The sequence below is a fragment of the Myotis daubentonii genome, chromosome 5, assembly GCF_963259705.1.
Source record: "Myotis daubentonii chromosome 5, mMyoDau2.1, whole genome shotgun sequence".
NCBI classification, from domain to species: Eukaryota; Metazoa; Chordata; class Mammalia; order Chiroptera; family Vespertilionidae; genus Myotis; species Myotis daubentonii.
In genome coordinates, this window is record NC_081844.1 from 29,799,214 (window position 1) to 29,823,379 (window position 24,166).

Sequence of the window (24,166 nt, forward strand, 5' to 3'; positions counted from 1 at the left end):
GACCTTGATTAGTCCTACTTATGAGGGTGAATTGCACACTGTGATTGGGGACAATGGTCTGAGAAGGCTTGTCAAGGGATGAGTGCCATCCAGGGGAGAGCTGGATTGGGAAATAGAAGATGGAGGCGTGGCCTGGGATGATGGGATTGCACTGGCTGTGGTGACGGTTTGGCCTTCGCTCAAGGCTCAGAGGGAGACCATTGGTAGGTTTTGAAGAAGTGGGTTGGGAGTGAGCCAAGAGATGGTTTCAACTTTGGGGATTAAAGGGGGGCCATAGTGGAAGCAGCTGGACAACCAGCTGGAGGTGATGGGTGGTCCAGGGAGATGAGGAGGGGGAGGCTGGCTGAGGAGCCAGGAAGAATATGGACCTACCACGAAGCCAGAAGGTAAAGCTGTGGCTGAGCATGAGGTCAGCCAGGGAAGGCAAAGAGGAGAGGAAGGTCTGCTTCTGAGCCTTGGGGTGCTCCCGTATTTGGCAGAGCCATAGAATACCCTTTTCCAGTGTCCTTTTCTTTGTTAATCCTCACCCGAGGATATTTTTCTCATTAATTTTTAGAGAGGGAGGGGGGAGAGAGAGGAAAAAAAAGCATTGATGTGGGAGAGACACACTGATTGGTTCTCTCCCTAGCATACCCTGACCAGGGCCAGCGCTCTATTCACTGCGCCACACCAGCCAGAGGGATCCACACATTGTGTCTGTTCATCTGTAGATTCTCCCTCTACCGTTTTTTTTCTTTGTAGTTTGTTGAGGAAACTGGGTCATTTGTCCTGTAGGTTTGATACTGGCTTTTTGCTGCTTCAGTCCCTGTGGTGTTTATTTAGCACGACCACCCTGCTTTATGTATTCTGTGTCGCTATGAACTTGAGTCTGCAGTTGAGATCTGCCTGGGAAGGTGGTGGCATCAATCTCGTCTGTTGGTCTCTGTGTATGATGTGGGCAACAGATGACAGCAGCACCTGAATTACTGACTCAAGGGGTTATGGAACCGTGATGGGTCAGTCCTTACCCACACAGGAGCTGGAACATAACTGCAGCTCACCTCTCATCTTCTGTGTGGTTATGCTATGGAGAGGCAGGACAGGTTGCTTGAGTTTTCCTCCCCTTTATTTGCCAGTTTCAAACCCTGCTCCCAGTCATGCTGTCCTGAAGGCGGGATATTGTTTTTTCCCCAGAACATGGATCTGGGTTTGTTCTTCCTGAGCCTAACCTTTGGACCTCTCCACCCCAGGATGCAACACCCTGCAGTGACAGCCGAGGCCCTTCTTTCCAGTCACCTGCTGTCACTCCTCTCCATCTTCCCCTTTCAGCTTGCCATGTGACTCTCAGGGCTCTCAGAGAGGATGCTGTCCCCACCTCCTAGACCCTTTTTGACTTCACCAACTCAGCCATTCTCCAAGTTTGTCACAGGGCCCAGGAGGTGTTCTTGGCTCCTCCCCTCCCTCCCAATGAGGGGTCAGGCCCTTCTCAAATTTCATTCTTTTGGCAAATATGGGGTACCTCCCCTGGGCCAGCACCTGGGGGTGGGGGGTGGGGTGGGAGTGTAAGACAGGAATCCCCAGAGCTCCTGCCTCCACCAGCTTCCCAGTTTGGTGGGGAGACATGCCCTTTGTGACAAGTGCATTCCTAAGGGTGGGCATGGGGTAGTGCTGACAGAGGGGCACCTGCCATGTTTAGGGGCATAACAGTGGCTTACTACAGAGCATCTTTCTCCTCCTTGGCAAGACATTGGGAGACAACTGATGACCTTGGGCCAATGGCTCCGTGGTGTCAAGGCTGTCTACCTGAGACTCTCCTGGCTTTCTCTGCAGTCCTCCCGTGGTTGACGCCACATGGCCAGGCATTGCCTCACAAGGTTGGCAGGAAGAAAAGAGGTGCTGAGACTTTCCCCCTGCACATTACAGTATTTTTGATTTGGGAAGGAATCTACTCACAAATCCACTCCCGGTCTCTGGATTTGCCTGTTCTGGACATTTCATATAAATGGAATCACACTGTGTGGCCTTGTGTGTCTGGATTCTCTCACTGAGTATCATGTTTTCATCGTTCATCCACATTGTAGCAAGTGTCAGAGCTTTACTCCTTTTTATGGCTGAGTAATATTCCATTGTCTGGATGGACCATTTTGTATTTATCCATTCATCCATCAGTGGACGAACACTGGGTTGTTTCCAGTTTGGGCTGTTGTGAATCATGCTGCTATGGACATAGATGTCAAGTTTTTGTGTGGATATAGGTTTTCATTTATCATAGGTATATATCTAGGAGAGATATATGCGTCATCTAATAGGTATTCTATTTTAACATTTTCCCAGATAGTTTTCCAAAGTGATGGCATCATTTTCCATCCTCACTAGCAATGCAGCGATCCAGTTTTTCATCACCAATATTTATTTTCTGGTTGTTGTTTTTAACAATTGCCATCCTAGTGGTCTGATTTTGATTTGCAATTTCCTAATGATTAGTGACTTTGAACATCTTTTTAGGTGCTTATTGGCAATTTATATATCTTTGGAGAAATTTACCTTCTGGGTAAGGGGTGGGGTAGTAGAATCATGGACCTCAGAGCCTGCGATCAGGTCTCAGCACTGTCACTTAGCAGCTGTATGTCTTTGAGCCTTGGTTTCTCCATTTGTTGGCCAGTACTGAGAGGGCTCAAGGGGCAGTGTGTGCATAGGGGCTATACAAGACATCAGCAAGAATATTTCCATTAACCCTCCAAAAGCATCATTCTTAATGATTTCTGCTTCTGTTGTGGAGACTGCTTTGCTGGGTCCTCTGCAAAGATGAGTTAGTTCATTTTGGGTAACTGGGTGGATGAGAAGTAAGCACACAGAGAGATGTGGAGGCCAAGCAAAGAAAAAAGAAAGGCAGGCTGGCACTGGGGAGCAGGCATTCACCACTGTCCTGTAGCTGTGTCTCGTCCATCATCTGAAACAGACTTCCTTGTTTTCTTTATTTAAGGAGGAGCCAAGGAAGGTTTGCTTCACCTATGACCTGTTCCTGAACCTGGAGGGCAACCCGCCTGTAAACCACCTGCGCTGTGAGAAGCTTACCTTCAACAACCCCACCGTTGAGTTCCGGTACAAGCTCCTGATGGCTGGCGGGGTGAGTGTGCCGGAGCAGGCCCTGCCCCTGCTCGAACGGATGCATCTTCTCTGTCATGGATCCATCTCTGCTCCCTGAACTGGGAACTTGGTGCTGGGGGCACCTTGGGCTCTCTCAGGCATGTCTCTTCAGCCTATGGCTGGGCACCTGATACTCAGAGGGGCAGATTGCACAGGTAGCACCTGGCAGCACTGGATAGGACCCAGGTATCCCGAGTCTGTGCTGGGATATTGTCAGCTGGGAATAACTAGTTGCTAGTTATCCCTGTAGCTTCCTGGTTGGCTGTGATTAATTAGCATCGTCTTCCATAAAGTAGGGAGAGGGTGGGGGAAGGAATGGGTGTGAGACCAGCCTGTCAGTGTGGCGAGGCGCTGGAGCCAACTTTTAACCGGATTGGCAAGGCTGTGCTGGAGCCCCATCACCTGGGGAAATAGCAGTGGCTCTCTGCAGGGTCCTTGATGATGCATGCCACCTGGCAGTTCTGTCCTTGTGAGGCCAGATGAAGGTGTCAGCTCTCAGAACCTAGGTCTCGAGTGAGTCGTGTGGCCAGCGATCTTGGTATGATGGCAGAGTGCCAGGAGCATGTGTCAGCTCTTGGAGAATGGGGGTGGGGTGCTTGGTGCTGATGGATGATTGGCTGTGGAGGAGGCAAGACGCTTGGCTGCAGGCTGGACTGTGTGTGCCGAGGGAGGTGGCAGGCTGAGGACACAGGATATCCCAAAGCCACCTGTTAGTGAACATTTGCCTTGCTGCCAGCGGTGCCTGCAGTGGAGGATTCAGGTCCAGGTCATGAGAGAATGTGTGTATGTGTGTGTGTGGCAGGCCCACCTCCCCAGTGAATACAAGGAGTTTGGGCTGAATTTCTTTGGGCCTAGGGAGAAGTCCATTTCTCTTCATTTAATTTAGTTGTTGTCTTTTATTTAAAAAAATGAAAGGAGTTATTTATTTATTTCAGAAAATTTGAGTAATTTCTTCCACGTTCCTAACAAAAGATTAGTCTGGGATTTGGACCTAGCATGTGATTGCTAATGGAGGTTAGTAACAGAACAGGGGGCGTTGGAATCTATTGACACAGACACTTGTCTGGAAGTTTGCCTGGGAGTTCTAAAAGAACCAAGGAAGTGGGGAGGAGTTTCCAGGTTCAGCCTCCTCTTCAGCTCTGCCTCTCTACCTTATTTTCCAAAGTATTTCCCCGAGGTGTTACACAAAGGTTCTAAAGTCACATCTCAGGGAGACAGACACTCAGGCAGTCAGCATTCCATGGGCCTCTGAGAGCTCCAGGACCAAGGGACCATCCCCCTGCATCAGGTTTTCTTTGCTCTGAAGAGATGAAGGCTTACTATGCATCATCTAACCCTATAAAACGGGAGGGGCAGGGGAGGAGGAGGAGGAGGAGGCATGAGGCATTGAGGGAGAGAGGTTGGGATGGCAGGTCCGCCTTGCAGTTGGGGAAGGGCCAGCCCAGGAGAGAGGAAGGGAGAGGAGGCCCTTGGGTGCTGGTGTGGTGGTCTCTGGGGGCACTTTCCATCCTTGCTGAGGGCTGCCCAGAGAGCTGGTTGTCTCGTTAGGAACTTTCTTTCTTGCCCTTTGGGGCTTGCTCTGGGCTGATAGCAGAACAGTGTTCTCGGGTCTTAGGAGCAGCCTGGGAGCTTTATGGGACAGTTGCTCCCGAGACCTGAGTTGTGGCCCTTGTGTCAGCCAGTCTGGAGCTCGGAGAGTTCCCAGTGGGGCTGGCATTTACCATCTGGTGGCAAATGACCACAGACCCATCTGTGTTGACATTTGCTGGAAGAACGGGAGGACCATGCGATCTGTGAGTTGGTGAAAACTGTCTCTGTATCGCCCTCCGGGGGCCGTGAGCTCTGTGGTTCCTCATGGGAGGGTCAGATGCTTCCTCAGTGGTGGCCGGAGCGGCCAGACGGCCAGAGGCCAGCCCCGCTTGCCCCCTCAGCATCGTATCTCATCCTTTGCCCCGTCAGCTGCGAGGGCCTGTATTTCCATCGAGTGAGATGCATCCTCATGAAGCCCCGTCCTGCAAGTGGAAGTAGATTCATTTATTCACTTAACTTTTTTTTTTCTGAAAGATTGTTAAAGAAGGAGAGAAAGATGCAAGGCCTTCACTACATTGTCTTGGCATAGCATCAGGATAGGATATTCCTGTGAAGGAGAGAAGAGAAATGAAAACAAAGGAAAAAGGCACCGTCTTCAAGGGAATGGACTCAGACCTCTGAGGGACCTGTCTGTTCTCCCGGGTTAGGCTGTTGCTTCTCTAACCTTGTGCATTGTCCTTGCTGGCCTTAGAGTGTGGTTATTTCCCAAGACCTGGTGATCCTCAGCCATGCTGGCCGGGGCCAGGCAAGTTCTGGGCGCTGGATTATAGTGAGACGGGCTCTGATGGGCAACTCGGCCTCGGGCCTCACTGCCTCAGAGTCGGGGTGGGGGCTGGAGCGGCACAAAAGGCTCCGCTGCCCTCCTTTCAACCCAGTGTCCCCGTGACCATGACTGGTCATGACATCAGCCTCCTCAGATGAAAGGTTGAGCTTGTCAAGAATCCTAGGTGCTCAAGGTTATTAAAGCTAAATCAATCCCTCCTTCCTTCCTTCCTTCCTTCCTTCCTTCCTTCCTTCCTTCCTTCCTTCCTTCCTTCCTCCCTTCCTCCCTTCCTCCCTTCCTCCCTCCCTCCCTCCCTCCCTCCCTCCCTCCCTCCCTCCCTCCCTCCCTCCTTCCCTCCTTCCCTCCCTCCCTCCCTCCCTCCCTCCCTCCCTCCCTCCCTCCCTCCCTCCTTCCCTCCTTCCCTCCTTCCCTCCCTTTCTTTCTGTCTGTCTTTCTTTCCATGATCTTTATTCTTTTGTTCTGTTTGTTGCCATCTGGAAGGCTCCCTCTGAGTGGTAGTGTGAACTTCCAGTGTCTATATTTTGAGAACTTGCCCTCGGTTTTCTCTCCCTTCAGCAGGTGCCACAGGAGCCTCACTGGACCTGGGCAGGTGTTACCAGGAGCACCTCTTGGCAGGAGCCCAGATCCTTCCTGCTAGTAGTTAACAAAGGCAGAGCTCATGTCCCTCTCCTGCAGGCTCCAGTGAGGTGGCTTTGGCAGAGAGCTGGGCCTGCCCCCGTGCAATTTCCTCTTGCCTTGGCTTCGCTACTCGCTCCCTGTTTCAGTCAACTTTATTCACCTGAGAGTGGAGGAGTGAGGCTCCCCCAGGAGATGCGGGACCCGGTGAATTCATGACACACACGTCCCACAGAAGTTGCTTTCTCCGCCACATGCCTTCCCAGAGGGGTGTCTGCCTGGCTTCTCACCTTTATGCTTCTGGTCTTTCTTAACTGCAGCATGCAGGCCGCTTTGGCCACAGCTGCCTCCTTGTGCTTCTCACACAAATTGCCAGTCTTGGTGCCAGTCTTTTAGCATGGTGCCCTCCTCCCCGAGACTGTGCCAACTGTACCTGGACCCAGCCATCCTGGGACCCTGTTTCTCTTTGCTCTCCACCACGAGCCTGCTTCGATCTGAGCACTCAGCAGCCAGACCTTCAGGAAATGCCGTGGACTCTTTGGGAAAGTGACGCTCAGGCTCTCCCTGGCTCCCTCCCCCAGAAGGAAGCTTGGACACCTCTAGCTGCACTCCCGCAAGCCAACTTCCTCTTACCCATCGGATTTCCAGCTTGCCTCCTTGCTCATTGATAACATCTGTCTCTTCTTTATCACTAGGTGATGGTAATGCCCGAAGGAGCAGAAACGGTGTCCAGGCCCAGTCCTGACTACCCCATGTTACCCACAATTCCACTCTCTGCCTTCTCTGACCCCAAGAAGACCAAACCATCCCACGGCTCCAAGGTTAGTGAGGTGGAAGGCCCAGTCACATGGGAGCACTGGGGCCCAGCAGAGGGTCCTGGGCTCAGGGTGCTCCCTCTGCAGAGCTGGGCTCGGTCCCTTGGCATCTTTCTCTTGGAGCTCTCTGTGCTCCCTGTGGCTGCTCTCTGCCACTTAGTCAGAAGGGTCGGCCCCTCCGGGGGTGCATAGAACAGCCTGGTAATCATAGGCTCTTCACCCTGTTCCTCTTGAGGCCAGAGAGCCTGCCCTGTCCTCCCGCCTCCCTCAGAGTCAGTGGGCTTAGGACCACTCAGACAGAACCCCAAGCTAGTCTCACATGGTTGGGAGCCATGGACAGAGTGTCCACTGCAGCTATCACTGTCTACCTTCTCGGGTCTCCTGAGTGCAGCCAGGACACTTCGTCCATCAGGGCTGGTGCTTTCTCCGGGGCCTGTTCCAGGTTTGGCTTCTTTCTTTGGCAAACCTCCACAGAGAAAGCTTACTTGCGGGAAGAGCCAGGTAGAATCGTGGGTGAGCGAGCTGATTTTCCCTAAGAAGAAACGCTTTATCATCCTCTCTCAGCCCCATCAGGTGAGTGGCATTCTGTCTTCCTGAGACCACTCTCTGAATCGTCCCAGAGTGGCTGCCAGAGCCCTTCTGGTGGTGTCATGATGTACACATAAACTCCTGAGTGTTCGTCCCATTCCCCCGCAGCCGCCTACACAGCTCCGTGTCCCGGAGGCCAGGTTTCATCTGGCTCTCAGGGCAGCTGCTTGTCTTTCTGCCACCGACCCCACAAGTTTATCCACTTCTCAACTTTGCATTTTTCTCGTTTCACTCATCTGTTGGGTGTTGTGGGCCTGGGGCATCCCACATGGGACAGCTTGAACTCTCAGGCCAAATTACAGCCTTATTCATCAGCAGTGCTGGAGGAGAGCGACATTACCCAGGCAGAGTCTTTCTGGCACTTTCCCCAGGCCAGTGAGTCTCTGAAATCCTCATCTGACTTAAGCCCTTAAGTATGGAGCGCAGTCTGAAGGTCGTCCCCATGCCAACCTTCTGGCCCATCTTTCCTGAGCCTCATGGACATCAAATGGAAGAGAACTTCTTGCTAGAGATCTTGGCAGTTTCTCTTTCAGCCTCTCAGTTGTCTGGAAGTCCATGCAACCTAGGAAGGGTAGAAATTGTCATTTCTTCTGTATGTGTCATTTGTCAACCAAAACCTCATGAAGAGATGCCCTGCAGGTAGTGAGGACACTGGTGGCCAGTAGCGTTGCATCTGTTGGAGTTGCTCATGTCCTCTCTCACTGGAATGTCTTTGTGACCACCCCAGGAGTTCCCAGGCCAGATGGGCATATCTGCTAGGCTCAGAGGCCTGTAGGCAGGGTCCCTGGTCTCCACCCCTCCGTGTCCCAGAAACTTTCTTCAGCCACATGGGTGGTATATTTTAGGGGGCTCTTCTGTGGATTTCTCAGGCAGCACAAGGCAGATTCTTCTCTGCTGCAAGCCCCCTCTGCCTGTTGTCCTCCCTTCTGAGCCGTTAGCCTCACCTGCTCTTCTAGGAGGGTAGAACCTGTGTGCTAACCTCTTCCTCCAGATGAGGAACTCCCTTTGGGTACTGGCTGTACCACCCAGATTGGTTCTCTGCTGCCTAGACCCAAAGAGTCTGATTGCCAGGTCTCATGCTCCAGACAGAGGAGACTGAGAGGGAAGGGCTTGGTCATGCAAGGCCTTGCTTGTCAGGGTCCCCAACCTGGAGGCCGCTGGAGAGTCTGGCTTTTGGAGCCCTAGGCAGATTGGTCACTGGTGATCTGTCCCCACCTCATGTCTCCTCAGAGGATAGCATGGAAGGCAGGAGTTGGAGCCTCCGGGCAGAGGGGTGGGGCTCCTGAAGGCTCATATTTTGAGGATGGTATTTCTTTTAGTCCCCGCCTCACAGCATCCCTGGACTTTCATACCTGTAGCTTCTCCCTGTCTGACATCAGACAGTTGGCCTGGATGACCTTTCTCCAATACTTGGTTCTTAGACATTTTGCCTCATTGATGGCTTTGCGAGCGTGACTGTGAACGATCACATTACTCTCGGAACTCCGTGTGTTTTCAGGGAGCCTGCTCTCCAGCACCTGTGCAGACCCCCAGGTAAAGAGCCGCTGCTAGGAAGGCCCTACTTGCTGGGCAGACTCTGGGCGGCAGTGGAGGCTTGTCCAACTCCAGGTCTGGGGGACCCGGTGGGAACTGTGCTGAGGACTTTGACAGATGTTTATTAAGTGTGCTTTTGCCCTGCCTGTTCGGGCTGGGGCCGACTCCTATAGCCTGGGGTGTGTATAGATATTTCGAGAAGAGGCTGGAATCACATATGAGGTCTGCTTCTTGCCTCCCTCCTCAGGGGAGCCGATTGTTGGAGAGAGGAGTCCCCAGGGACTGACCCCATTCCACACACCAGCCCCAAGGGAGATGCCCCTTTAGATGGTCAGCTGGGGCTTGCGTTATGAGTACCCCTTCCCATTGCCCTGGAGACAGAAGAGCCAGGTCCAGGGCACAGGGGCTGATGTTTCTCCAGGGAGGCAGCAGGAGCCTATGGCCACACAAGGCTGTCCCTGAACCTTTGACACTGATGTGGGTTATGGATTCGCAAGAAGACAGTGAACAAGTATTATCCGAGGTGGTCAAGACTGTGCCGCCTGTCCTTGTAGCTCTTTATTGTGAGAGTCTGTCAGGTGGGCTGGGAGAGCAGGAAGTAGAGGCCCTGCTGCTGGGCATTTAGCTGGCTCACCCATTCTCTTAGCACATAGGGTGAGCTGGTAAAGTGTGGCTGCCTCGGGTGGTGCATGCCACTCTCAGGGTCTGGCTGCTGTTGATTTCCTGGTGAGCTTTGATCTGGAGAGCCGCTGAGCCCAACTGTGCACCTGGCTGACTGAGTTGGGGGCAGAGCCCTTGGCAGCTGGGCACCTGTTAAGCAACCTTGGACATGTGAGATGTTGAAGGGGTTTGACAGGCAGGAAGCAAACAAGGTGTCAGGCAAGGCTTCTACCCAAAGGGTACGCTAGCTGTGTGTGGGGTGGCTGCAGCCGCCATGATTGAATGCTTGCTGTCAGCCAGGCCCCTGCACCATCGCTGGCGAGGTAGGTGGTCTTACCCTTGTTCAGAGGAAGTGTGGGCGCACAGGATTGGTGTCCCCTGGCCCAGCTTTCCCAGCAGCCTCGAGCAGGGCTGCTTTCTGCCTCTGTCCCTAGCCAGAGTTCCATGACCTGGCTGATCCACCCTGAACCCTCTGAGTTTCCCAGGAACTGTACACATTATAGAAAAGCTGTCCAGGTGGCTTCAGTTCTGTCAGGAGTCGTTGGTCCTGCGCAGCGCCCTGAACCCAGCAGCCACTCAATGAGTGCTGACTGTGGATCAAAGAACCATTATGCCTGGCAGGTCGCCCTGCTTTGGGGCGACCAGGCAGGAGGCTTAGTGGTAGGGACAGAAAGGGGCCTGTCTGCTAGCGCCCCCAGTGGGAGCTGCGAGGTGTCCGAGCTGGAGGGGGTCTGTGTATCTGTCTTTCTTTGCCTGACTCACTGTGTTGTTCTTGAATCCCTCAGGGAATGTCAGTTCAATTCAGAGGGGAGTCTTAGCCTGTAGTCGCCTGGGACCTGCTGACACTTCCTAGTAGTTTAAAGGGACAGCTCCGTTTAAAAATCTCACCTGCTGCCTTACTTCTTTGCTTTTTGGAAGATTTTCTCTAGCTGAGTCTGAATCCAGGTGGATTATACTTTGTAAGGGTTAGGGGCAGTGGAGCAGGGCGGCCTGAGATGCCGTTTGACTGTGTCTTTCTCCCTTCCCACCCGACATTGCAGGATGCCAGCAGGGAGAGCGGCAAGGCCTGCAAGGCCCATAAGACAGCCAAGGAGCACCGGGAGCGGCCCCGCAAAGACTCGGAGAGCAAAGGCCCCTCCAAGGAGCCAGAGCGTGAGCAGGCCCGGAGTGCCAAGGATGCCTCACGGAAGCTGGCTGAGGGCCGGCCACCCAAGGAGGAGAAGGCCCCGCCACCCAAGGCTGCATTTAAGGAGCCTAAGATGGCCCTGAAGGAGACCAAACTGGAGAGCCTGTCCCCCAAGGGTGGTCCCCCCCCACCACCACCATCTAAGTCTTCCAGCAAGCGGCCAGCTACCACTGACTCACCCAAGCCCAGTGCCAAAAAGCAGAAGAAGAGCAGCTCCAAGGGGTCCAGGAGCGCCCCTAGCACTTCGCCCCGCACCTCATCCTCCTTCTCGGACAAAAAGTCGGCCAAGGACAAGGGCAGCACCAAAGTGGAGAAGATCAAGGCTGAGAATGAGCCCCGGGAGATCAAAAAGCCCCCAGAGGTGGAGGAGTCCAACTCGGAGGACGAGGCCTCCTTCAAGACAGAGGTGAGGTGCCCCTTTGCCCCATCAATCCCTTATCCTCTTTTCTGGCTCTTTGAACCCACTGTCCTTATCAGCTTTTCTGACTTTTTGCCATCGAAAGCCTTGTTAGCCCAAACGTTAGACGGGGAGATTGGGATCTCAGCCCCAGAGCTCCCACTTGCTCTTTGTAGCTTTGGGCATACCTGAGCACCTCGCTAAGCCTCAGTTTCCCCTTCTGTCAAGGATGATAAAGCCTGACTGTGAGGTCTCTGTGGAAATGGTGCTTAGGAAGGATGGTTCTGGTAGAACATGATGGTCTGGTACCTGGGTTCCGAGCTCTTTACTGTGGCAGCCCCTTGCATGGCCCAGGGTCTTGGTGGCCAGTTGGGGATCAGGGTGGGTGATTGTGTCTTACTGTTGTCCCTTCCTCAGCCACCACATAGTTGGTCTGGAAGCTTAATGCTGGCTCCATTCCCAGATGGCCGTTGGAGTCCGAGGGCCCACCACCCCTGCCACCCATCCGCTGCTGCTCATGCAGCGTAGACACAGGGATCTTGAATCAGCAAGACTTGTCTTCTAAGCATGGGCCAGTACCCCTCTCGCTGTGAGAGGCTCTGGGCTCCTGCAACAGTGTTTCCAGGTGGTTCTCTGAAGATGGCTGTGAGAGACCCCTTGAATCCCAGAGGAGCACATAGCCAGACTGCTGACTGGGTGGCCAGACCTCACTGGGGCCTTGGGGGGTGATATCATCTCTGAGACTATGTTTGGCATCTGGTGGTCAGAGAACAGGTGCCTGGGTGATGGTCGAATGGATGAATGGGTGGATAAATGAGGAGTGACCCCCTTACCTGAGGCACCGCCCCCATGCCCGGTGACCTGTGCTGTTTCTAGATCTCCATTCACTCCCAGAGGCTGAAGTCTGCCTGCAGCATTGCTGCTGGGGCTCCACTGGGGCTTTGAAAGTGGCTCCGGAGATTAAGCTAGAGCTGTTTTGTGTCAGCAACACCATGTCATGAGCATGTGGCTTCCAGGGGTACCCCGTTGGAGGCAACAGCATTGGGGGTGACGATTTGGTCCATGGGTAACTGTACCCACTGGCTTAGGGACATGGGACCAATCATGCTGCACACCCAGCGCTCCTCACAGCCAGGAGACTATGAGACTAAGGTGGCAGGACTTGGAACATCTCTTATTTAGAAGCCTCCTGGCCATTCAGGGCCATTTCAGTATCCTACTCAGCTGCTGCAGGTTCTTTGGGTGCTCAACAGAGAGCTCTGACATTGCAGGGAGCCTGAGTTGCCGCCTCCTGCTTAGCCGAGAGGGGGTTGAGGGGCTCCTTGTCTGAGTCCCTGGGCCAAGCCCCCAGCTCCTCCAACTGCTTCTCTGTGGTCTCTTTGGCCCGCAGGGTCCTTTTCAGTTAGGGGCCAGGAGTGCTGAGAGCCCGCTGGCCCCTCTGGCCCCTGCTGGACATGGCATGTGGCTGAGCAGTGGCACTCATCAGCAGCACTCAGGACTCCTTGTGGGCTTTCAGATGCACACCTCTAGGCCCTTTGGGCTGAAATTATTTCTGCCCCTTGGATTTGTGTGGAAAGAAAAGGGTCAGTGCATCTGAGGTCGGCGGACTTGCTTGCCACCCCTCACCCCACACAGGTGCTGGAGCCACCTCTCATGGCTCCTACTTCCCCATCCTGCAGCCCTGAGCCTACACACTGGGTGGCCGCCACCTAGATCCAGCTCCTGCCTTGGCCCTGCTTTTGTGTCAGCCTTACAGAACCTGCTGCTCATGTCCTCTGCCCAGGGGGTCTGTCCATATTCTCTGCCCCAGATGGCAGAGGCACAATGGGCATTGGCCACCGTGTGGGGCCGCAAGGCAGCTTTTAAAGAAAAAATATTTTTTTAATGATTTCAGAGATAGAAACATCAGTGATGAGAGATTCATTGATTGGCTGCCTCCTGCATGCCCCACACTAGGGATCGAGCCCACAACCCAGGCATGTGCCCTGACCAGGAATCAAACCGTGACCTCCTCATTCATAGGTTGATGCTTACCCACTGAGCCACTCTGGCTGGGCTGCAAGGCAGCTTTTACAGATGGGGGAAACTGAGGTTTAAAGCCAGGGCGGCCTTGGCCAGTTGGTGACAAACCCAGGGTCAGAACCAGGACCCCTGAACCAGAATAAGAACTCAGGTCTGAATGCTAGAGGGCCACTTGTCCGCAGGCCCATGGCTGAGATTTGGGGGTGTCACACTGGTCTGTCACAGTGGGCAGTGGTTGATGGTAATCTAGGATTCTCCGATGTGAAGGCATGTGTGTGGGGGTGGGGGTGGGGGGGTGCTGACAGCAGATGCCTGGAGCAGGTGGTTTAGGCCGAGGTAAACTCTAAAGAAGAGGCCCCTTAACTCTTCAGGTGACAGTGTTCTGTCCCTAGGTGGCCTGATTATTCTCTGAGTCTATTGAGTGAGCAAAGACTTGTGCCTTCCTAGGTCCCCTCTGCAGCCTGGGAGCTGCCCTCAGCCCTCAGCCCCCCAGACCATCAGGAGGGACTTTCCTGATCCCTTGGGGGTCCGGGACTCCTTTCCTAGGGTTTCCTCTCACATGACACATGGCAGGACTAAGCAAATGCTGTTAGGTGCCTCTGCCTGTTTCCTGGTCCCTTCTCTTGAAAAGGGGAGGTGCCCAGAGGTGGCTGGTCCCAGCGCTCAAGGTGTTCCGTTCCTCTAGATGGTCCTCCCCAAAGCAAGAGGGCTAGACAAGCCCCAGCCCGAGGGCAGCTTGCTGGGGGTGAGGCAGCCTCCCAGGTGTGTGGGGTGCTCTGGGCCAGGGTAGACTCTTGGAGCTGTGAACTTTGCCCTTCTGCCCTTCAGAGTCTGTGCCATAGACCCATGGCTTGCTCTGTTATGTGCACCTTCAGAACTGCCTGTTGGCAGAAACTAAGGCCCCTGTTCTAGCTTAGTGCTCCATGCAGCAAGGCCAGAGGCCCCTTCCCTGAAGGGATCTGAAGTGACCAGTTCCTTTACACCCAGGGAGGTGCAACCCCCAGTCATCTTACCCCATGTGTCCTAGGGCCTAGGGTGGAAGGTTGCAGGAAGAAGTGGGGGATGTGACCTGGTTGAGTCCACCCTGTCCTCTACTGCTTGTCAGGTGGCACATTCATCATTACCTCAGGGCACGTGGTGGGTGATGGCAGCACGGGGCAGGGAGACAGACAGCTTTTTGTCATCACTCAGCGTCGGGACTGGCTGTGGGGAAACAAGGGGCAGAATGAGAAGCTGGGTCTCTGCACTCACCGTTCCTGTTCCAGATCTTTTCTCTGTTCGCTGTGGCGCCACAGCGCCCATCGCCAGCTCTTGCCCTCATAGGAGGAAGGCAGGGCCCACAAACAGATGTGCTCCCCAACACCCAGCCCCCTTTCATGGACAGCTTGGTTCCCTGTCCTCCTGCTGAGGTGCATGGGAAAACCAGTGACTTGTTGAGAGCTTCTCCTGGAACTACTAGAAATTTAAAGATCCTCAGTGAGAAAAGATGGGCCATTGCATTTGAAATGCAAACTGGTGGTGTCCTGGGGCTGGGTGCCTACGGACTCAGGAAGCCATGTTCTCAGGAGTGTGTGCAGGGGTCCTCCCGTGTGCCGTGAGCCTGGCACCTTTGTCACCTTTTGAGTGCGTATCTGGGGAAAGACTCAGCTGGGTGTCATTGCTGCGAGGGCGCATTTCTTGTCCACTCCTTTTCCTTGGACTGAAAGGTTATTCTTGTCTTCTCTCCCCACTGTCCCACCCCACCCCCGTTTTGGGGTGAAGTCCGCCCAGTCGAGCCCATCCAACTCCAGCTCCAGCTCTGACTCCAGTTCAGATTCGGATTTTGAGCCATCTCAGAACCACAGTCAAGGTGGGTGATGACAAAGGAAAGACAGGATGTTTCTGTGGCTTACTGCTGTGGGGAGAGCCTCTGACTCCACCTGGCTGGTGGGGTTCTAGATTTGTTATCCAATCACAGGGACTTACAAGCAGTTTCCCGTAACTTCTATGGGGGCTCACTCCATGCCTGAGCTTCAGCTGCTGCCACTGCCAGAAAAACCCATTGGTGCCTTACCCCCAGGGAGGGGGTGATGAGGAGGGTCTAGAGTGAGGGGGAAGGTGGAGATGATGGGGGAGGCTGGGGTGAGGGAAGTGAGGAATGGAGGGCAGGGCAAGAGCCGTGGGCCTGAGCTGAACACCCTGGGCGCATTTCTTCAGTATACTACTGCTTACCCAGACTGGGCTCCCAGATATCCACATTCGTAGGTTGTAGAACTTCAGGAAGTGTATAAAAAAAGCAGAAACAGTTCACCTGACTGCTAGCCAGGTGTGGGATATGTCACTCCTGGTGACCTACTCCTGAGCCTCAGGACACACTGTATGATGAGGGCTTGGCGATGTGCTGATGAGGTGCTGGTGCTTGCGGGCCAGTGGAGAGCAGCCCCTTTCTGATTTGGGCCCTATCCATAGCCAGACTCCCTCCCCGCCAGCTCTCCCAGAGGGAGGCAGGCATCAGTTCCTTTGCCAGCCCTCCCACCCTGTCCCATTAGAGGACGGCTCCTGGATCAGGGCAGGAATGCTCTGCTCCTGCAGTGGGTCTGGCTGGCACTCAGCAGTCTGCATTTCTGCCCTTTCCCTGCAGGACCCCTGCGAATGGAGAGGCTTTTGTGGGGGGGAGAGGGCATAAAGCCCACTTGGCTGTCCCAGATCAGGGAGGGCCTTCCTCAGGTGCCTGGACACTCCCAGCCTGCAGGACGCAGGTGTGAGTGGGGGCATGAAACCCGCCAGCCCTGCCGACCCTGCTACTCACCCGCAAACCGGAAGCAATTCTGGTGGATGGGGCGGACAGTCTCCTCCCCACACAGCCTGGAGTCCTTTTTCTTGGGTTGCAGAAAGCTGGAGGAGGAGAGTGTATTGGGAGAGAGGCGGGTATTTCTGACCTGGAATGTGGATATGCAGTCTCTGAGGGGCCTGGGGGATGGGTGCAGGAAGTGAACACTCTCTCCAACCGTTCTTATCTATGGGGAAGGGAGGGGGAATCTGCTGAAGTGGGATCATGTGACCAAGGTAATTGAGGGCTTTGTGTCCCTCTGTTGCCTTGGTAACAGGAATATAAACCAAAGATGCCTCTGTAGGGGACTGGAACCGGGTGCTCTGGAGAAAGGGGAGGAATGGTGGGCTGGGAACAGCGGAGGGGGTTGCTGAGGCACTGGGCAGGCCTGAGTAGGGGCACAGGCTGGTGAGGCATCCTGTGGCCCCAGGCTCTGGCTGCCTTGCCCTCCCGGCAAGGCTGGCTGGTCCCGACTCCAGGCAGAGGCTCTGATCTCAGCACTGGGAACAGAAGAGGGGTGCTCTTTGGCTTTGGCAATGGAAGGGCCTTGTGATTCTGCCTCGGGCCAGGGTCCAGAGGCCTGCGAGCAGGGCGAGGAAGGTAGGGGTATGGGGAAGCCAGAGGGTCCTTTAGGTAGAGGGTAGCCTTGGGGACAGTCTTTGGAGATGAGTGGTAGGCCCCACATGGCCAGAGGGGCTTCTATGTGGATTTGTGTGGGTGCATTTTGGGGATTGTGGTATCAATAAGCTCATGTGGCCCTGGAAGTGAGGGGACCCTGCAGGGACCCAGGCAGAGTCCTAAACCCCTCCTTCTTTATCTCTCCTCCCTTCCTTGCCACCCTCCCCAGGACCCCTGCGCTCCATGGTGGAGGACCTGCAATCTGAGGAGTCCGACGAAGATGACTCTTCATCAGGCGAGGAGGCTGCCGGCAAGACAAATGCAGGGAGGGATTCCAGGTGCTGGGCCAGTTGGGGTTGGGGGGTAGGTGGGGGACCCTGGCAGCTCTACTGGGCTTGTGGGGCCTTGAGGAGGTGAGGCTAGGACAGAAGTATTCCTGGGGCGCAAGCAGAGGAAGCATCAGAGCCTGCTGGACAGCGCTCTGCCTGGGGCTCACACAGTCTCTCCTGTTATCTGAAGTGGAGAGGTCTTCCTTCCTCCTGTCATAGAAAAGTGTGGGCTACCTGGCGGGAAGGGGTGGGATGTTGAGGGGGAGATGTTCAGGCACCATTTGAGAAGCGGGGAAAGGCTGTGCCCAGTAGCCCTAGGGCCAGCCCTGCTCTGAAGCAGGAGTTGGGGTTGGGGTGGGGAGTGGGCTGGTTCCTCTGTTCTCGGGTCTTGAGATCTTTTCCCCTTCCCTACGTGTGTGGCATAGGTGAGGACAGACTCTGAGAAATGTCCTGTGGACACCCCCAGACCCTTAGAGCGCGCCCTTTGAGGATGGCTATGCATTCTCAGCCTCTTGCTGAGAGCAAATGCCAACCTGGTTCCAGGCCCAAGGAAGGGGCAGACTCAGGGGTCAAGGAGCCCAGTCGGGCCCAGATTCAGCACCTCCTCCAGGACTCAGCAACTCATTAAGCCAGGCCAGTCACCCGGTCTACACCCACCAGCACAGGGACGCCTAACAGGTGATTGCAGGCAGTCTGTGTCAGTCTAGCTGATTAAGCCCATCATCCTGAGAGTGTGGCTATGGAGGCTTTGTGGCGACTTAGCTGGGGAGGGGCCCAAGGAGACTGCCTGTCTCCCAGGACAGGATTAACGGCCACAGCTCCTGCCTCTTTGGTGCTGACAGCATTCGGTGTGGACTCCTGCTGGACACCAGGTGCAGTGGTGCAGGGACCAACTGTGTGGAAGCACGTTGAGTGTCCTTTTGCAGGACAGACATGGAAGGCCTGGGTGGGGCTTCCCTGGATGCCGAGGGAGCCGGACATCTATTTTCAGGGAAGGGGCCACACAGACCTTGCATTGGCGCTGCAGCTGGTTGGGAGGAGCTAGCCAAGTCCCATTCCATCCTGTTCTGCTCTCTGGGGAGGCCCACAGTCTGCATGGCCTCCAGCTGCCCCTGGTGGACCTGGGAAGAGGGGGACGCGAGGGGGTGTGCAGAGCAGTGGGGCCAAGCCTGGGTCTGGCTGATGTGGTCGTGTCACCTGGGCATCAAGGAGTCACCACCTGCCTTCCCCACTGGAGTGACTCAACTGGGAAGTGGTGGAGAGAGAGGTCTGGGTCCCAGGAGAGCAGAGGCCCCGAGGCCTGCTGCTTGCAGTGGAAGAAGTGTACCCAAGTAAATGGACAGCCTTGACCTTGGGAGGAGTAAGACAGGAGCCCCTGAAGTCCAGGCTCCGCGCTACGTCCCTGGCACTGCTTTCACAGTGAGCGTCTTAGGTAGAAGAGGGCAGGCAGGGCTTCCTGAGCTGCAGATACGGAGGAGCAGTTGTCGGGCTCCTCTGTGCTGGATCAAGCCCACAATGTCTGTGAGGGACTGGGATCCCAGTGGAGGCCTCTCCCCAGGGAGGCCCCCAGAGGAGCAGGCCATTCCCAGCTAGGGGGCGGGGCTGGAGAGGAATTTGCTACCTCTACAGCCCCTCGCTGTGCTGTGAGAAATTCTGGAAAAAGCTGAAAGGACTGAACCAACCTGTGCTATCTAGACTGAAACCATGAGAGAGCATTATGACTCTAAAGAGAGGCTTTCCAGTTCCAGCCAGCCTGGGCGTTTGCACTTTTATTAACCACACCCTTGCCTCCTAAGATAGTGGTGACCATGTGTCGCTGTGCGTCCACTCCTCCCCTGTGCACTCCTCCCGGGACCTCACTTTACAGGTGCGGAAATGGAGGCGGAGGTTGAGGACTCGCCCAGGGCCCTGCCTCCCAGGAGGTTTGAGGTTGAGCCACCTCCAGACACATTGTGTTCAGGGCTCCAAGGGCTCCACCCAGATGGGAACACCTCGATGTCACTGAGGAAGGCTGGCACCCAAAGTGCTCAGGCTAAGGTGGAAACTCTGTTCCCTTCAGCGCATGTGCAGGCTGCCCCCTGGCCGCAGGAGTAGCAGGAAGACATGGGAAGGAGCAGAACCCGGCACCATGCCCCATCCTTCCAGCTGCAGGGTGTCCCATCTGGTGTGCTGGCCCTGGGAGACCTGCATCATGGGGACGTGTCTCTTAGCGTGCACACCTGTGGCTCTAGTTTTTTGCCCTTTGAAGGTGGCTTCGGCACATTCTTTTTTAAGTCTGTAGTGGCTGCCTAGAGACAAGTGAGGTTTAGGGGCAGCACTCTTTGCCCACAGGGAGGCTGTCCCACTGTCAGTGAGTCTGAGCCAGGCATAGGTCTTGCAGCAGCAGGGGGCGGAGGCCTGACGGAGCATCGTGTTCCTTGTTCAGGCTGAGCTTCAGTGATAGCGACAGTGACAACAGTGCTGACTCCTGCCTCCCCAGCCGAGAGCCCCCTGCCCCCAAGAAGCCGCCCCCGCCCAACAGCAAGGTGAGTCCAGAGGGCATTGGTGGGCAGGTTGCCATCATGTTCTAGAGGCAGGGCTGAGGGCCGGGCCATTATTGGTCCTGGGCCTGGGGTTGTCCACGGGTCCCAGGCAGAGAGGCTCTGCTCCCCATGATGGGCTTCCCTTAGAGTTGGAGGCCAGAGGAAGGAGGGCAGGTGGGCCTGGGGAGGTGGGAGAGCCTTTGGAGGCTGCGGAAGAGGCATGGGGAAGAGCTGAGAGCACAGACCTGGGTTTGTCCTGCAGGCGTCAGGCCGGAGGAGCCCCGAATCCTGCAGCAAGTCTGAGAAGATCCTCAAGAGGGGCACCTATGACAAGGTGGAGGGCTCGGGTGGGGTGGGGTAACCCCGGGGCTCCACAGCTGGATGGGTCAGCCCAGGTGTGCTGAGGTGCTGGCCTCAGCAGCATCAGACCAACTTCTGTCCCGGGTCCCCAGCTGTGATGGGCTTCCTCAGGGCTGGGCAGTTGGAAGGGCTGAGGCCACCTGCTGAGTGCCTGTCTGCCACCCCCAGGCCTACACAGATGAACTGGTGGAGCTGCACCGGAGGCTGATGGCCCTGCGGGAGCGCAACGTGCTGCAGCAGGTACTAGGACGGAGCCCGCCCTGCCCTCGGTTCTGCTGAGGACACAGGTTATCACACATGAGTCCCTGGGACAGGGGGTGCCTGTAAGGCCTGCAGGCTGCTAGAACCCCTGGCTGCATCCCCAAGGAGCCTCCTTCTTCTCCTCCTCCTCTTCCTCCTCTTCCTTGGGGGTCTGCTGGAGGGTGGGGGACATCCCAGCCCAACCTCCTATCTCCTGAAGCCACCTTGCCACCTCCTTCCAGATTGTGAACCTCATCGAGGAGACTGGCCACTTCAATGTCACCAACACCACCTTTGACTTTGACCTCTTCTCCCTGGATGAGACCACCGTGCGTAAGCTGCAGAGCTACCTGGAGGCCGTGGCCACATGACCCTGGGCCAGATGCCGGGCCCCTATCATCAGGGTCCCGGGAGGCCACATCCGGACCCCGCCTGCCTTTCTCTCTCTCGACTCACTCGCCCGCAGCACTGCCTTAGTGACCGCCCTGTCCTCGGCCCTCATGGCCAGCTGCACTTTCCTCGTTGGCTCCCGGCCTGCCCTCCCCACCAGCTCACCGGGAGCCCTGGGGCCGAGGGGGCCCGGCGGGCGCAGCTGCTGCTCCCTGATATTCAGGGGCCGTCACCTGGGTTCCCCTGGTGTTGAAGGCAGCACTGGGCCTCATTCCTGTATCGGGGAAGAAATGTGCCCGGCGGTGGAGCCCTGCTCCATGGTGGGATGTGGGGCCTGGTGTCACTGGCCAGGCCTCTCCAAACGGTTCAGACACACCGCACCCCAGGACCTCAGAGGATCCAGCTGCTCTAGGCCAGGCCTTGGCTCGTCCTTCATGTGAGCCGGATGCAGCCCCGCTCTTGGCTCTCACTGTGCTGGGACTCCATGCTGTATATTGTCTCTCTGTTATGTATGTATGTATGCACTGTAGGTACCAGAGCGGTTTCCGGGTGTGCATTTCTGTGGCAGCAGTGCACGTGGGGGGTGGGGGTAAGGTGGGACTTTAGGTTAAGATGTCTCCACTGGTCTTGTCATTGGACTAGAGGCCGAGCCGGAGTGCCCACTGGCTTTCTCCAAGCGCAGGGAGGATCCCCCTCAGTGGTACCAGGGCGCCTCGTCCTCCTCCTGGGACTCAAAAGGCACAGTCCGGGCCTGTGAACACTACGATGGAGCAGTAGGTCCTCAGGCGCCTAGTCAGACTGACAGCCGTCTCCAGGAGCAGACCTCCCAGCTCCAGCAGCTGCAGGCCACCACTTGTAATGGTGCCCCGGGCCTCGGCCTCTCCTTTCTTCCATAGGATCCTCTTCCTCCTCTCTGTTATCGAGTCTTCAAACTTTGAAAAAAAATGAGCTTTTGCCAAATAAGACGATAGTTTGTGGAGTATTTTCAAGGAGCGTGAGGACTCAGAGCCAGCTCCTCTTGCCTGGGCCCCGCCGGTGGCAGGCCCTCCCGGGCACTCCTGTCTCTCTCCGTTTGGGCTTAGCCCTCCAACACCTGCCGTTCACACTCGTCCAGAGTCCCGAGACTCAATTCCTCGAAGGCCTGAGATTCTCCAAGGTCCAGGCCGGTTCCTCCTCCCTCTGGCCCACCTTCCAGGGTCAGAATGCCCTTATGGAGTCAGCCCACCTTGGGTGGGACTCCTGATAGCCTGTTTGCTCAGCCTCTATTCTCCCAGACCTTGACTCAAGGCTCCTCCAGTTCCCCCCAACTTTTGCCCTAAACAACATGTGGGGAAAAGGACTGGGGGTCCAGAGATGGGCTCACCTCTCTCCAGCCCACTGTCAGCCCCTCTCCCCGGTTCCCGAGTTCTGATGTGGGTGACCCTTCCCTGTGACCCCTGATTCTCATGCCTGTGCCCCGATTCCGTCTGTCAGGCAGACCTCGAACACTCCCGGGTGATCCCCACCTCCAAGGCTTCCATGAATCCCAGCCTTCCCGGTGAGGTCCCCAGAACTCTCGGGGGAAGCCCGAGAACTTTACAGGAAACCATCGTGACTCCTCGCCGTTCACTCAGAGTCTCTCCTGACCCCACTGCCTTGAGGCATTGAGAAGAGGTCAGGCCTGCGTGGCAGGCCCCGTGCTGTCACCATCCCCTTCTCCTGCCAGGCCAGCAATACTCCAACGTGGGCGCCATTCTTCTCTGGAAACTCCAAGACATTGGACGGAGGAACTGGCTGACGTGGGCTGCTCGAAAGGCAGCAGCTCCCTGGCCCTCTGTGCAGAGGCTGCCAGGGGTCACAGGCAGGAGCCTCAGCTCAAGGGCACTAGTCTTTCTGAGGATCTGCTGGAAAGGGCTGCAGGCTTCACACGGCTGCCAAGGCAGCCCTCTGCTTTGGAGCCCGGCTCTCTGGCTCACCCTCAGCGTCAGCAGCATCTGGCCCTTTCTGCTGTTTCCAGGGCCTTCGGAAGCACCGACCCATTTCTCAGTTACCTCCTCTGGCCAGAAGGCCTCCAGTGCTGTCCTCTGGAGCTGCTCTGGGCCCAGTGCTGGCCCGTGACCACCTGATGGACATGCCAGGTAGCCAGGGCTCTGACCATAGCATTCCCAGCTGCTCCCCTACTTACCCCCCAGCTGCCTGGCAGCTGGGCCCACAAGGGCTCTGGGGACGCTTCCATAGGAAGGGGCAGGCACTTTGTGATTGCCGCGTGTTTAGTGTTAAGCCCCCTGCCCCCAGTGCGAATCTGTGTTTTGCTGTCTCCTGAACAAAATGTAAACCAACACCTGAAAGCAAAAGGTATCGAATACCTTTCTTACCCGTCAGGGTTTTTACCAAGATTGTGTCTCACTAGGAACTAGGACACTTATCAGCCTGAGACCAACTCCTGGATAAAAGGAATAAGGAGAATTGTGTTTGTAATAAGTTACAGGATTGTTTCTGTCCTGGATTTTAAACTTTTTTGTTAAATTGTGAAATTATGGAGGAATTTTATAGGAAAAAAAAGTGAAATAAAGTCAGATGGGAAAGCAGACCTATGAGTCTGTTTGGTTCCTCCTGTTTTGGAGTTGGTGGGTGGGGGAGACACCAAATACTGTGGGCCGTTTGTCCCCTCTTCCTGTTCTAGAGCCAGGAAGAGCTGAGAGGGTTGGGGCCAAGCCTGGGAGGCAGCAGGAGGGAGCAGGCGAGGATGAGCAGGTTGGCCTCCTGAGGATTAGAGATAGTGCCACCAGAAATCCAGGAGGGACAAGATGGCAGAGAACTTGGTCTTGGGTCTTGCTGTTGATGTTGTGTTCTTTCCTTGGATGCTGGCTGCAAGGTTTGGTTTAAAAAAGCAAGCCTGACTCCAGAAGATGGCTGGATGGATGGGAATATGGAAGGGTGGGTGGACGGATAGGTGGATGATAGAAAGCTAGACAGAGGGGAAATGCGGGCAAAGACACCCTTTGCTGGATGCTGGGCTGCCACCTGCTAGTGTGTGTGGTGTGTTTTGCCCGGCTCAGTCCCGTTGGGGCATGCAGGAGGCAGCCATGGTCACTGGGTCTCATCGTACATGACGTCAGACAGCGAGTGGATGGGCTCGAGCTGCTGGCAGAAGTGATGGCGTCACTAGTCATTTGTCCCGCGCTCTCCTGTGTCTGCGTTGATCTGGCATGTTGTTTAGGGGTGAGGGGTCAGGTAGCTCCTGACCCACCCACCAGCAACCTCAAGCCCAGCTCCCTGGACCAGGAGTTCACCCTCATCAATCATGTCACTCTCACCTTGCCTTTGGGGGCCCAGGAGCCCCATCTCCAGGGTTCAGAGGAGAAAACAACAAAGGCTCATCTGTGAGAGACTTGCCACCTAGAGGCCAGGTGGCCAGACTCGGGTCCATCTGCCGGCCCCTGCAACAGGCTTGCCCCCACCTCCGGTAGCTGCACTGAGTGGCCAGTTGCCTCTCTTCTCCCAGCCTCCATTTCCCCAGGACAACAGCCCCCATCTCAGATTGCCATGAGGCTCACAGGCGGCCCTGAGGTGCCTTCCGCATGAGCAGGGCACACGGGGACG

General features: G+C 55.7%; 1 protein-coding gene across 4 annotated transcripts in view; it reads left to right on the forward strand.

Annotated features, from left to right (window-relative positions):
- Positions 1 to 23,153, forward strand: part of MLLT1 (MLLT1 super elongation complex subunit) — an 82,513-nt gene extending 59,360 nt beyond the window's left edge. For 2 of the 4 annotated variants that reach the window (XM_059696959.1, XM_059696958.1), the window contains 9 exons: positions 2,963 to 3,106; positions 6,811 to 6,936; positions 10,752 to 11,303; positions 15,078 to 15,165; positions 16,973 to 17,081; positions 19,498 to 19,597; positions 19,857 to 19,928; positions 20,123 to 20,194; positions 20,437 to 23,153. In XM_059696959.1, coding sequence (XP_059552942.1) covers positions 2,963 to 3,106; positions 6,811 to 6,936; positions 10,752 to 11,303; positions 15,078 to 15,165; positions 16,973 to 17,081; positions 19,498 to 19,597; positions 19,857 to 19,928; positions 20,123 to 20,194; positions 20,437 to 20,565 — 1,392 coding nt within the window. In that variant the 3' untranslated portion in view covers positions 20,566 to 23,153. Of the gene's footprint in view, positions 1 to 2,962; positions 3,107 to 6,810; positions 6,937 to 10,751; positions 11,304 to 15,077; positions 15,166 to 16,972; positions 17,082 to 19,497; positions 19,598 to 19,856; positions 19,929 to 20,122; positions 20,242 to 20,436 lie in introns of all 4 variants that reach the window. The other 2 variants (XM_059696956.1, XM_059696957.1) reach the window with 2 other exon arrangements.
- The last annotated feature ends 1,013 nt before the right edge of the window (positions 23,154 to 24,166 follow it).